At 36.7% G+C, this 13,224-nt stretch overlaps 1 protein-coding gene across 1 annotated transcript in view; it reads left to right on the forward strand.

Moving 5' to 3' along the window:
- GPLD1 (glycosylphosphatidylinositol specific phospholipase D1) overlaps positions 1 to 11,452 on the forward strand; it is a 49,308-nt gene extending 37,856 nt beyond the window's left edge. Inside the window, exons 18-25 of the mRNA XM_051970607.1 lie at positions 465 to 606; positions 1,061 to 1,166; positions 1,253 to 1,346; positions 4,479 to 4,655; positions 5,933 to 6,093; positions 6,779 to 6,805; positions 6,927 to 6,977; positions 11,182 to 11,452. Of these exons, the coding sequence (XP_051826567.1) occupies positions 465 to 606; positions 1,061 to 1,166; positions 1,253 to 1,346; positions 4,479 to 4,655; positions 5,933 to 6,093; positions 6,779 to 6,805; positions 6,927 to 6,977; positions 11,182 to 11,268 (845 nt within the window). The 3' untranslated portion in view covers positions 11,269 to 11,452. The remainder of the gene's footprint in view (positions 1 to 464; positions 607 to 1,060; positions 1,167 to 1,252; positions 1,347 to 4,478; positions 4,656 to 5,932; positions 6,094 to 6,778; positions 6,806 to 6,926; positions 6,978 to 11,181) is intronic.
- The last annotated feature ends 1,772 nt before the right edge of the window (positions 11,453 to 13,224 follow it).

Consider the following 13,224-nt stretch of genomic DNA (forward strand, 5'->3'; position numbering starts at 1 on the left):
TCTTATGCATTTATTTTATTTCCCCCTTGGTGAAGAGGTCATATCATTGCCTTAAGCTGGTGATACAGATAAATTCAGACAATATAAAGGACATGATGTATCCAAAGGGTCAAAGTGATATTAGCTTTCAGATATAACTGAAAAGGGTAACCATATTCTCTTACCATGTATTTAAATGAAATGGGAATTAAGCAAGTAGCATTCTAACAAAGACTTCACTGGGCTATGAAGTGAAATACTATACATTGTCTAGAAAAGCAGTTCTTTTTACAAATTGTTTTTCAGTCCTCACCAACATGACCACACATTTTATTCCTTATACAAATTGTGAGGGCCACAGTGACTTGAAGAGTGTAAAAGACCTCTGCCACAAATAAAATCTTTGAGACTTGCCAAACTTTGGAACCTCCAGATTTATAGATTATCACAACCTCCTAATGAAGGTGACTGCTGTTGTCTTTCAGATCAACTAAATGTTGAGGAAGCTAATTGGATGATAAAGGGGAAAGATGACTATGGCTGGTTTGGATATTCAATTCATAGTCTCAGCTTAAAGAATACAACCTTGTTATTAGTTGGGAGTCCAACCTGGAAGAATATGAGTGGGTAAGTTCTGATCTTGAATTCTAGGCACTACGCTCCAGTTTAAACTTATAAAACTTACCATTGCTTCTTAGAATTGTAGGTGTATGCAAACTCAGTACTTTTAAAAGGGATCTTGTAGAATTTACATTTGATAGATTGTTAAAAGTAGAAACCATTTTAGTGGTTTAGTTTGAGGGCTTTTGGGTGCTGAACCTTGTACATAGTCATAAGACCCAAGTTCATACCCCACCTGTGCTGCTTACACCTGTGTGCCTTTGTATCTCTGCTGTCCCCTGGCAGTTAGGTTTATGAGGGTGCAGGGGAGGCGGGGTATGCATGCATTTCTAGCCGCCTTCTCTTCTTTCACATTTAGTTCAGAAATAATCTTAACTAAATCCTCTGGGGAATCAGTTACCCTAGAGATGCCTCTGCCTGAAGATGACTGGATTGCTGAGAATAGTATAATTTGTTCCAGGTTAGACAGTGTGTTCTACATCCGTGATGAGAAACAAAGCATTGGAAAGGTCTACGGCTATTACCCACCGAGTAGACAAAGTTGGTTTACAATTTCTGGTGATGAGGTAGGAGATTCCCTCCAAGGAGATTGGCCACAGTATGCTCTGTTAGTGCAGAACCATTCCATATTGACAGTATTGCATTTTTTCAGGCAATGGGAAAACTGGGCACCTCACTCTCAAGTGGTGTTGTGAAAGTCAATGGAACCACAAGACAAGTGCTGCTGGTTGGTGCCCCAACTCGTGGTATGTCAGCATCAATTAATAATGCTTCCTGTTAGTAAGATAGCCCTTTGGACCCACAGAATTAAGATTTTTAAAACTCAGCATTTATAAGGGAGAGGTCATCTTTTAGTGTGGAGGACCTTGTTAGCAGATCCTGATATCTGGTGCTTGCTTCTGAGACAAACTATTTCATTCCCTTCTAAGAGGAAGATTAATCTATAAGAGTTAATGGGTCTTATAAATTACTTTTTTTTTCCTCTGAGAATTATTTTCAAAACAGAATTACACCATTAAAAATGTACTTACATTGCAACATTTTGACTGTTGGAATTCTCACTTCGGAGTCAAAATAAGTGATTCCTAACTTTTAAAAAATGTTTCAACATCCTATTATTGCTTTATTTTGCAACCTTCACTTTTCTCTGAAATACACATCTTTAAATACTATGCAGTTTAATAAGTTTATATAGTATAATTTAATTAAGTTTATTTTAAAAATTCAAGTGGATTTGAATTCATTTTGTTTTTGAGCCATTCACAATTTCCTTGAGTGCTATAATAATAATAACAGTCCACTTCTCTATAATGCTTCAGGTTTACAAAATATTTTCTTCATGGTAGTCTTGGGAGGTGAGTAGTTTCCCATTTTATAGATGAGATGACTTAGTCTCAGAGAATCCATGATCATATTGCTGCTAAATGTCAGAGCAGGAATCTGAGCCTGTATTACCTCATCTTGAATCCAGTGCTATTTTACAAAAATTACTGTCCTAGGCTTAAATTAGTGAAGGGTCAGAGGAGACATGCACATACTGGAAAGAACACTGGAGGGGAGGGGAAGAATGGAGAGGAGAGAATCTAAATTGATTCTAGTTGATCACTAAGATCTTCTAGTGCTGGGATTCTTTGAGTCTTTAATTTTTTTTTTTTTTTTTTTACTAATAAATGCATTGAGTATTCATGATATAAATAAGGGGAAAAAAAGAAAATACTGTATTTGGTGTTAAAATGCCTTGTTTGAACACTGACTCTACCATTTTTGCTATCTAGCCTTAGGCAAACAATTTAATTTCCCTGGATCTCATGTTCTTTATGTGTGAAATGAGATGTTTGGAGTAGATGACTTCTAAGGTTCCTTTCAGCTTGACACCTTGAAATTCTAATGTCACTATTACCTCCAGCTCTAGTTTTAGCACCTGTTGGTATAGAGGCTATTTCAAAAATGTAACTATTTTGTGAGTTATAAATTAATATGATTTGTTATCTTGATAGTAAAAAATATTCCACTTGAGTAGGATTATTCAGAAATTATTAAAATCACATTATAGAAATGCTAAACTCTGACTCTAACACATGTTCCCTAGTGTGGAGAATAATTATAGTTGTGTCCAACTCTTTGTGACCCCATTTAGGGTTTTCTTAGCACTGATGCTGTTCTGATTTGCCATTTCCTTTTCTAGCTCATTTTTCAGATGAGGAAACTGAGGCAAGCAGGGTTAAGTGAATTGCCCAGGATCATACAATTAGTAAGTGTGTGAGGCTAGATTTGTACTCAAAAAAGAAGAATTTTCCTGATTTTTAGTCCAGCAAGCATTTTATCCACAGCATCACCTATTTATTTGATGACACTGTGGGAATGAGGTGTTCCAAATAAGGGAATTTTTCAGATAACTGAACTCTCTCTTAAGGCATTGATACTTTAAAAAAAAAATAATTTTAACCACCTTTCATAATTAAGCTTTCTACACACTTCCATACATTAGTAAATAGAGTATAACAAATACTATCTTTCTCAATATCCATTACTAAAGTTAAACTGTAAAACAATGATCCCATCTATGTTCTTCTCTGAGGCTGTTTGCTCCTATGCTAAGTGGCCTCAAATTGCTGTGCTTTTCTTGTTAGTATTTTTTGTTCCTCTTTATAAATAATCATTTTTTGCTGCTTTTCTGGGGCTTGTTTTTAAAAGAGAAGTTTCTTTTTTTTCCTCTCATTTTTTCTAAATACATATAAAGATATTTTTCAATATTCATTTTTATTAGATTTTTTATTCCAAATTTTTTCTCTGCCCCTCCCTTATCTTCCTCCTTCCCAACATAGCAAGCAATCTGATATAGGATCCTTTTAAATATATTAGCAAATTTGTCATGTTATACAAGAAAAATCAGATCAAAAGAAGAAAAACCACACAAAAAAAACAAACAACAAAAAGTGAAAATACTATGCTTTGATCCACATTCAGTCTTCATAATTCTCTCTGGATGCAGATGGCTTTTTCAAGGAAGTTTCTAATTGGCAATGTGCTATAAGCTGATGGCAGTTTTGAAGGCCACCCAAGAAAATCATAAAAATCAAGCTTGGTGAATAAGTTATATTAATTCTACATAGAGCACTAAGTCAGTAGCTCTGAAATTAAGGGCAATTTCAATCTTTGTCTAAGAAACCAGGAAATCAGCATCCTAGTCTTACAATATCCAAGGGTATTGCTAGAGTACTAATCATAATGGTAGCACAAAAATGTTCAAGCAAAATAAATCTGAATTTAAATGACAACTGTCTTTTTTTTCTTGTCACTCAAAGGTCTTCTTTATTCATGTTTTGGATTTATGCCTTTTTGGATTATTGAGGTGGCAGGAAGCTCAACTGTTGAATAAATGGGGGTATTACTGTGTTTATCAAATATTTATACCTTGTAGTAAAAGTCAATTTAGAATTTTCTAAAAGCTAGAACTTTTTATAATAGAATAGTTGCCTCATAAAGTAGTGAGTTATCTGTCATTTGAGAGATTCAAGAATTGTCTGTAAAGGATATTATAGAAAGAATTTTTGTATTGGATGGCAGATTAGACCAGATGGTTAATTAAGATGCTTCCCAAATTTAAAATCCTTTGCTCTGTTTGATAATATGTGATGTCTATGGGCAGCTAGGTGGCTCAATGTATAGACTACCAGCCCTGAAGTCAGGAGGACTGAGTTCAAATTTGATCTCAGACACTTAACACTTCCTAGCTGCGTGACCCTGGGCAAGTCACTTAACCCCAATTGCCTCAGAAAAAAATAAAAAATAAAAAAATAATAATAATATGTGCTGTCTTAAGCCTAACTCTGATACTCTTTAAGTTGTTCCATTTTCATTGTTTTGTATTGTTTCAGACGACATGTCTAAAATGGCATTCTTATCCATGACCCTGCACCAGGGAGGCAGCACATGGATATATGACTTGACAAACGAGACAGGTCCCTCTCTGCTTAGCACCTTCAGTGGCGACAGGCGCTTCTCTCGCTTTGGAGGACTGGTGCACTTAAGTGACCTGGACAGTGATGGACTAGGTAAGAAGGGAAACAAACTTCAGCCAAGGAGTCTTATTCCTTCACTCAGTTCCCCAATAGAGGTCCCCACCTGAGCTCAAACGGCTTAATTAGAACTGAGATCATTCAGTTCACCTGTAAAGAAAATTCAGGTTCAGAGATGGTGATTTGCTCAAGGTCACCCAGGTAATGTTAAGGACCTCCGGATGACAATTCTGAGCCTAATAAACCCAAACTGAGATGTGTAAAAAGAGTGACTTGTCCTCCTTGTGGTCATGTCCAGTATCTCCACTCTATTAACTGATGATGAATAATGAAACAGGAAAAGAGCATCTATTTTAGTCTAGCTAAAGTTGGTGTAGATGATTTCAAGGAAGGGTAGAAAGTGTGTTGGGGAAAGGAAATTATGAGGATCCAAAACAGAACATGATCATCATTTTCCTAAATCCTTCCCCTCCCTCCTCACCTTTCCTATTATTGTAGAGAACAACACCATCCTCCTGGTTCTCAGACTCAAACTAGGAATCACCCTGGATTCCTCACTTAACTCTCACTTTCATATCTAATCTTTTGCCCAGGGACAATTTCATCTTTATGACATTCCTCAATTTGTCCTATTCTCTCCTACGGCAACCAATTTAGTGCAGGCTCTCATCACTTCATGTCTGTATTGCAATTGCCTTCTCCGTGTCTGCTTGTCTTTCCCTCCTCCAGTTAGCCAGTAAAGTAATTGCTGATCTGATCATGTTAATGCCCTCTCCCCCTTTCCTCCTCAATAAAATTCAGTGGTCCCTATTTCTTCCAGCATCAAACATAAAATGTTCCATTTCTAAGCCCTTCACACTAACCTCCTCCTATCTCTCCAGTTTCCTTACACTTTACTCCTTGACAAGTATTCTTCCATCTAGTGATACTGGCTTTTTGGATATTCCAAGAATTAAAAAAAGTCCACCTCTCTACTCTATGTATGAATGTTACATGTCTGTAACATTCCCCCTCTTCTGCTCTGATTATTTACCTACTTGGTTTTTTAAAAGTCTCAACTAAAACCCCATCTTCTATAGGAAGCCTTTCCCAATCTCTCTTAATTCTACTACCTTCCCTCTGTTAATTATTCCTATTTATACAATGTACAGCTTGTTTTGTATATATTTGTTTGCATGTTGTTTCCTCCATTAGACTGTGAGTTCCTTCAGGAGTATCCCCAGCATTTAGCATAATACCTGACACATAGTCGGCACTTAATAAATGTTTATCAATTTATTGAGCCATCTCCTTCTTGTGTTTAATGCTTACAGATGAGATCATCATATCAGCCCCTCTGAGAACAGGGGACTTAACAGCTGGGCTTCTTGGTGGGGAGGATGGCCGAGTTTATATCTACAATGGCAAGGAAGCTCCACTTGGAGATGTCACAAGTAAATGCAAATCCTGGATCTCTCCTTGTCCTGAAGAAAAGGTAAGTCATACAGGTATCCTTCCACAAAATCCTTGGGTAAAGGGTGGTTGGCTACTGAGTCCTTAACATAGTCAAATCTTGATTTTAAACACTTCATAAAGAACTAAATTAATGTCTTCCTGGTGCTTGATGACTATAGGGTTTTTTTTTTTTTTATCATCCATGCTGGTTGTTTCCCAAGTACTTTACTTCCCCAAGAAGTCTTTAACAAATACAAAACATGTATAGGGGTACAACTGCATATTGACCTGGGGAGTATCATAAAGTATCTTAGCATTTCAGTCACAACTGACAAGATCCCAGGGTCAAATGCAAGAGACAGATCACTTTGAATGTCAAATCCATAAAGATCCTTTACCTCCTACTTTTAAAATCATAAATTTAAAGTTCGCTATCCAATTCCCTCATTTAACAGATAAGAAGATGTAGGCTGTCATAAAAACAGACAAAGGTAGTAAGTAACAGAGAGGCAGGATCTGAACCCAAATCCTTGAAATTTGAATCTATCAATCTTCCCCAGAATCCAATACATGCCTTTCTTTAGAACTTACTCCTTTACTTCTCATTTTCTGGGCCTTCATAGTCTGGCCATCACACAAAATTTGTTCTTTTGAATCATGTATCATAATGACTGTAATATTATGTCTCTCTCTCTTCCTCCTTCCCATCCCCCCTTTTTTTTCAGGCCCAGCATGTACTGATTTCTCTAGAAGTGAGTATCTCTTAAATCATTTTTGAAAAAGAAATGAAAACTTTCACTTTTTTTCCTACATTAATTTGGTGTAACATGAAAAGTTTTAAAAAATACCACTAACAGGCAAAATGTTTTACAGGAAAATTCAAGATTCGGGAGTTCTGTGGTCACAGTGAAGTCAAAGACAAAGGTGGGGACAACAAATACATACATATATATGTATGTATGTATTTGCTTTCTTTTTTCTTTAATACTAATTCTTAATATTTGGAAAAAGCCTCTTTCAGCCTACCAATCAATCGTCCACAAGTATTTATTAAGTACCTACTATATTCCAGGAACTATGCTAGGTTCTGGGGATACAAATACAAAGTAATTAAACAATCTCTACTTGCAATGATATGACTTTTTTTATTAGCCTATGACATCAATCATTCAAATCAGCAAATATTTATTGTGTGCATATCTCTTTATATCTTCATAGGGATTATTTTGGCAATACATAGGATCATAAATCAAGATAGATCTTTCATTAACAGGAGGCCCAGGGAAGTCAGATGATTTGCCCATAGTTGTACAGGTAGTGTCAGAGTCAAGATTTGAACTCAGGTTCTCTGATTCCAAAAACATCATTTTTTTCCTTCCATATCACACTTGCTGTCCTGAATTCCTCAGAATTGTAAAGTGTGTTGACAGCTCTCTTTTAGGGCTCAGAAAAATCAGGGGCCACTCTTGTACCTAAATTTTCCTGCCCCAGAATGCTCAACATCACATTCTTACATTTTTGGTACAATAGGGGCCTTCAGAACAATGAAATCCTGTAATTGGCTGGGTTCGGGTTAGGTTAGGTTTAGGTCGCCCTCTACTGGCTGGCTTATATTTTAGGTGCTTCTTTAGTCTATAAACTTGATTTGTACGTGAAAATCTGAACCAGAGGAGTTAGAGCTGGGAGGAACTTTAGGAGTGATGTAGTTCAAATGATTCATTTTACAAATGAGAAGACCAGGAAACCAAATGATTTGTCTTTACATTGGTAGGATGTAGGAGAGGAAAAGTATTTTTTCTATTGTACCACAAATTGATTCTAAAGGTTAAATTAAAATGGTTAATTGTGTCAAAGGATTCTGTAATTTACAAAAATTCTTACCTTAGAAACTCTTAAAATATCCAGTTTCTCTTGTGTATTTAAAATTTGGTTTAATTTTACAAATCTCTGACAGCCATAGATGTTCCCAAGGAACACATTTGTTGTGTAAGATGAGTGATATTTATAAATGGATTCCCAATTTCTTTATTTGAGAAGAATCACACAGCTGGTATAGTTTAGACTTTTGAACATGTCTCTACTTCAAGACCGGTGCTTTCCCCACTGTATAAGCAATTTAGTTGGCAGAGTGGACAAGAGTGTTGAAATTAGAATCAGGAGACCTGAATTCAAATTTGGCCTTAGGCAGCTGGATGAATCATTAATTTGCCTGCCTCAGTTTCCTCTTCTATAAAATAGGGATAATAATAACACCTATCTCCTAGAGCTATTGTGAATATAATAACTCATTAAATAATTAAAGGATGATATAAATGTCAGCTTCTACTATTGCTACTCCTAATACCACCACCACTACTGTAACATTAATTTTTAATATAGAGGCCTTACTATATACATTGCCAAGGCCTGCAAGGAGATCCCTTTCAACTTTGAAGTTCTGTGATTCTTTGCTAATGGAGATACTTAAAATGTATGCGTGTGAATGGCACACTCTCTCATAGGAACTTACTGTTTAACAAATGCTGTCAAAAGCATACTGGCTTTTGAGTCTAAAAACCTGTGTTTGAATCCAAGCTCTCTGACCTCAGAGGCCATTAAATTTAATGCTCTTATTTTATTTTTTTTATTATAGCTTTTTATTTACAAGATTTTTCAGTATGGGTAATTTTTCACCATTGACTAATGCTCTTATTTTATTTTATTTATTTTTTTTAAAAATAATTTTTTATTGATAGAACGCATGCCAGGGTAATTTTTTACAGCATTATCCCTTGCATTCATTTCTGTTCCGATTTTTCCCCTCCCTCCCTCCACCCCTTCCCCCCAGATGGCAAGAGTCCTTTACATGTTGAATGGGTTGCAGTATATCCTGGATACAATATATGTGTGCAGAACCAAACAGTTTTTTTGTTGCACAGGGAGAATTGAATTCAGAAGGTATAAATAACCCGGGAGGAAAAACATAAATGCAAGCAGTTTATATTCATTTCCAGTGTTCTTTCTCTGGGTGTAGCTGCTTCTGTCCATCTTTGATCAATTAAGGCTCTCTTTATCAAAGAGGTCCACTTCCATCAGAATACATCCTCAAACAGTATCATTGTTGAGGTATATAATGATCTCCTAGTTCTGCTCATTTCACTCAGCATCAGTTCATGTAAGTCTCGCCAGTCCTCTCTGTATTCATCCTGCTGGTCGTTCCTTACAGAACAATAATATTCCATAACATTCATATACCACACTTTACTCAACCATTCTTCAATTGATGGGCATCCATTCATTTTCCAGCTTCTAGCCACTACAAACAGGGCTGCCACAAACATTTTGGCACATACAGGTCCCTTTCCTTTCTTTAGAATCTCTTTGGGGTATAAGCCCAGTAGAAACACTGCTGGATCAAAGGGTATGCACAGCTTGATAACTTTTTGTAATGCTCTTATTTTAAAGATAAGGGACCTAGAGAAGTTATTTGCCCAAGATCACATAGTTTGACAGAGTCAAAATTGAATCCAGATCTTCTGATCTCACAATTGTCACACACAAAAAATTGTATTTTTTAAACAACCTTAGATGTTGTGTAATTAGATGAAAAGTATTCTTCACTGAAAAGCCAATGGTCATTGATCTGAGTTTTTCTAGAAGGAAGAGATTCTTCTCTTACTACTTAGTGAATGCTATACAACAATGCCTTATGTAGAGATGGGGAAAAAACTTATTGTTTTTGTTGTTGAGTATTGTTGAGTATCTACTCTCTGACCCTGTTGGCTTGCATATGACTTCTTATTGTTTCAAAAAATCAAAATTATCCTCAAATGATAATAATTTATGACCACTGAAGATATTCAAAAGAATGGACTGCAAATTCTGAAGGCATTCCAAAGGATATCTTTTATTAAAACGAAACAAAACCCCCAAACAAAAGCAAAACCCCCCAAATTCCACCAGTATTATTTTATAGTCTTTCCTCACAGGCCACTTTATTAAATCTACCCCTTTTTGAAACCAGGACTGTTCTGGGCTCCAAGGGCCCTGGGTTACATGCTGGTGATATGGTACAGCCCTAGAGGATGATGTGAGTTCTAACGGAGCCAACCCTATTCCCATTGTTAATCTTATCCCACACCAAGGGAGACCACATTCCTGGGACTGTTTTATCTAGTCAAAAATGACTAGGGCTTGACCAATCCACCAAATTAATAAGGACCCTGCAGATAAGGGGCCCTTTCTTTCCCTGAGCAGGTACACTAGAGATACCCTTGTCCTGTAAGTAACCTGTTGATCAAAGCATTACAGCCCGCTGCTAGATCATCTTGATCTGCTTCCTGCACCTACAAAAAATTTTTGTAAGTTTTTCACATTCTGAACCACTCATCCAGAGAGATGTTTCATAACTGGGAGCAATGATTACTATTAATGTTACTGCCTTCTATTCTTTCTTTTCATTTCTTCATCTTAAACCTGGAAAGGAATCATCTCTTTTCTCAATAGAATCTTACTCTTTTGAGGATTATGTACTTATTGTAATATCGGAGAAACTGAGGCAAGATAGGGATTAGAGTTTTTAATATTTTATTTGAATTTCTGAGAGGGAGAAATTGTCTGGAGGCAGATCAGAGTCCATTTTGCCCCTAGGGCTGACTTGTACTTTTGTCTTAAAGAATTCAGCATTGACTATGAGATTCCAATGATTTTTATAGGGTTTTAGCCATCAGTGGAGACAAAGATAAGGGGTGGAGTCGGAACACTGTTGAGCAGAAATTTCCAGAAGGGACTATCAATCCAATTCTGACAGCTTGGGTGAGGACCATAAATTCTTGATAACTTAGTTAGACTTAGGGAGCCAGGATGTCTGAAAGAGAAGAACTCCCCCTTATCTGAGATTAAACATTTACAGTTTATGACCCTAGAGTAGCCAGCCCTAAATTATATCGGTCCTAATATTCAAAAAGGGGGGAGGGGTTGCAACCAAGGAGATTGAGGCAGAACAGTTCAAGGAATTGAGGTAGAACATTTTAGGGAAACTAAGGCAGGACAATTTAAGGAAACTGAGGCATAACCCTATGATCTTTTGGAATTGTGGCTGAAATCCCAGCCTTAGAAATTCTGACTGCCCTTTTTTGTGTTCTCACAGAATCAAGTTGTTGTTGCTGCTGGGAGGAGCTCCATGGGAGCCAGACTAGCTGGAACGCTTCACATCTACAATCTGGGAGTTGACTAGAGACCTCACTGTTTCCTTGCCCACCTCTTCCTTTCTCATGGAGAGGCCTCTGAAATATGGAGAAAGTGACACTTCAAGTGGAGCCCTTTGAGTGTCATTTAGGTGGGGCTCCTGGGAAGATAGAAGACAGGAAGTATCAGGAAAATGGGAACTGTGAAATCTTCAATTACATGATTTGACCATACTTTGAAGCATCAGAAACTCCTCTTGCATACACCCCCCTTTCCAAATCTGATTCCTTGTTTCCCCTCACATCTGATATATCTTCCTTCTCTTCTGAATTTGTTCAAATCTCTGGTTCAAATCTGAGGTCTACCACTATCTTTGTGACCATGGGAAAATTACTCTGCCTAGGCTTATTTCCTCATCTATAAAATGAGGGAGTTGGGCTAGGTAGCTACTAAGGTCTCTTCCAGATCTAAATTTAATAGCTGATGACATCTTGCCAAACCTGTTTCCTCCTACTACTTATCAGTTTAGACATTCCCTGTTTATGAGATGGTCTTCTTGTCCTTACCTATTTGGCCAGTCTTGAAAATCTGTTTCTTCTCTTATAGAAATTCAACTGATAACTAAGGAGAGGGTATAAAGAAAAATTGGGAGAGTGGTAGAGGGGAATTACAGGATCTGATAACCTCAAAATCCCACTTTTCTGCCAGTGATTCTGAAATCTTAAGTAATATGTGGCTAATGACATTAGCATGTAGGTAGTTCAGTGAATAAGGAACAAGAAAAAAATCACTGGTTCAACTGTCAGAAAAATTGAGCTCAGATTTCCCCATTTACTGACATTTCTAAATTCTTTTAGTATGAATTATTTTAGTGTTTCAATAGGTCTATGATCTCATTAATTTGGATATTCACTCCAACAAAGTAAGTGATTATCTATTCATGCCCACCCATCCAGGGCAACTCATGAATTCAAAAGAATTCTTTTCATAAGAATTGTTATCCCCAAGGACACATATCAGTGAAAAGCAAATATCAAAACTGAAGATAATGAGGTTTCTCTGAGTATTCTACGAGGTTTCTCTGAGTATTCTACAAATACTGCAGAGGTAGCTAAGGATGAGATTAGACTAAGACCTCAAACTCTCATCCTTTCATTTCTCTCTCTTAGAAGCATCTTAAAGTAGATTGTGGCTTAGACAGAGTTGCCTCAGTAGTAATGAGGAGACTGGGTGGGTGGTCAGCACCGTGAGCAGTCAGGCAGAATGTATGGAAACTAGCTTACAGTGAAGCTTGGATATGGGATCAGGAGGGGATTGGATGTTCCAGGCTCTCTTAAAACAAATTGTATTATCTACCACAGACTGTATTTAACTGCAAGTACTGAGAAATCTTAATACTCACTTTAAAAGTCATGTATGACAATAACAGTAAAAGTAAACATTGTTCAACATAGACTACTTAAATGATCAGCCCGAGGCAACTGGGATGGGGGGAAGACAGAGAAAATAACTTGGAAGAGGTGATATGCTTGATGATTGTACCAGTTTTTCTCTATAGTAATCATGGAGGAGCTGTGTCCCTGGTGAGATTATCACAGAGGTATTTTAGGTGCCCTAAAAACTTCAATCACAAGTCATTATAAATATGAGGAATATTTCCTACATTTTCTAATACCAAAATGTAAGGTAAGAAGAGATTTCAAGTATAATACAATTTAAGAATGAGGGTAGTAAAAGTGAAGAGACAAGTAAAAGGCAAAAAGGAATTTGATAACTCTATAACTACACCTATGAAGAATTTAAAGTAGTTTCTGACCTAGTTTGGGAGTCCTGGGGAAAAGAGGGGTAAACTCTTTCCTGGAAGAGTAGTTGCCAACAAGAAACTCCATGTTATGTGCTCAGTATAAAAACAATAGAAACAAAAACTAATACACAAAAGTCTATAGGTATAATTATAACCCTTGGCATTTCACGAGAATTTTCAAACATTCCTTAAACTGCATCA

The sequence above is a fragment of the Antechinus flavipes genome, chromosome 1 (assembly GCF_016432865.1).
Source record: "Antechinus flavipes isolate AdamAnt ecotype Samford, QLD, Australia chromosome 1, AdamAnt_v2, whole genome shotgun sequence".
Lineage (NCBI taxonomy): Eukaryota > Metazoa > Chordata > Mammalia > Dasyuromorphia > Dasyuridae > Antechinus > Antechinus flavipes.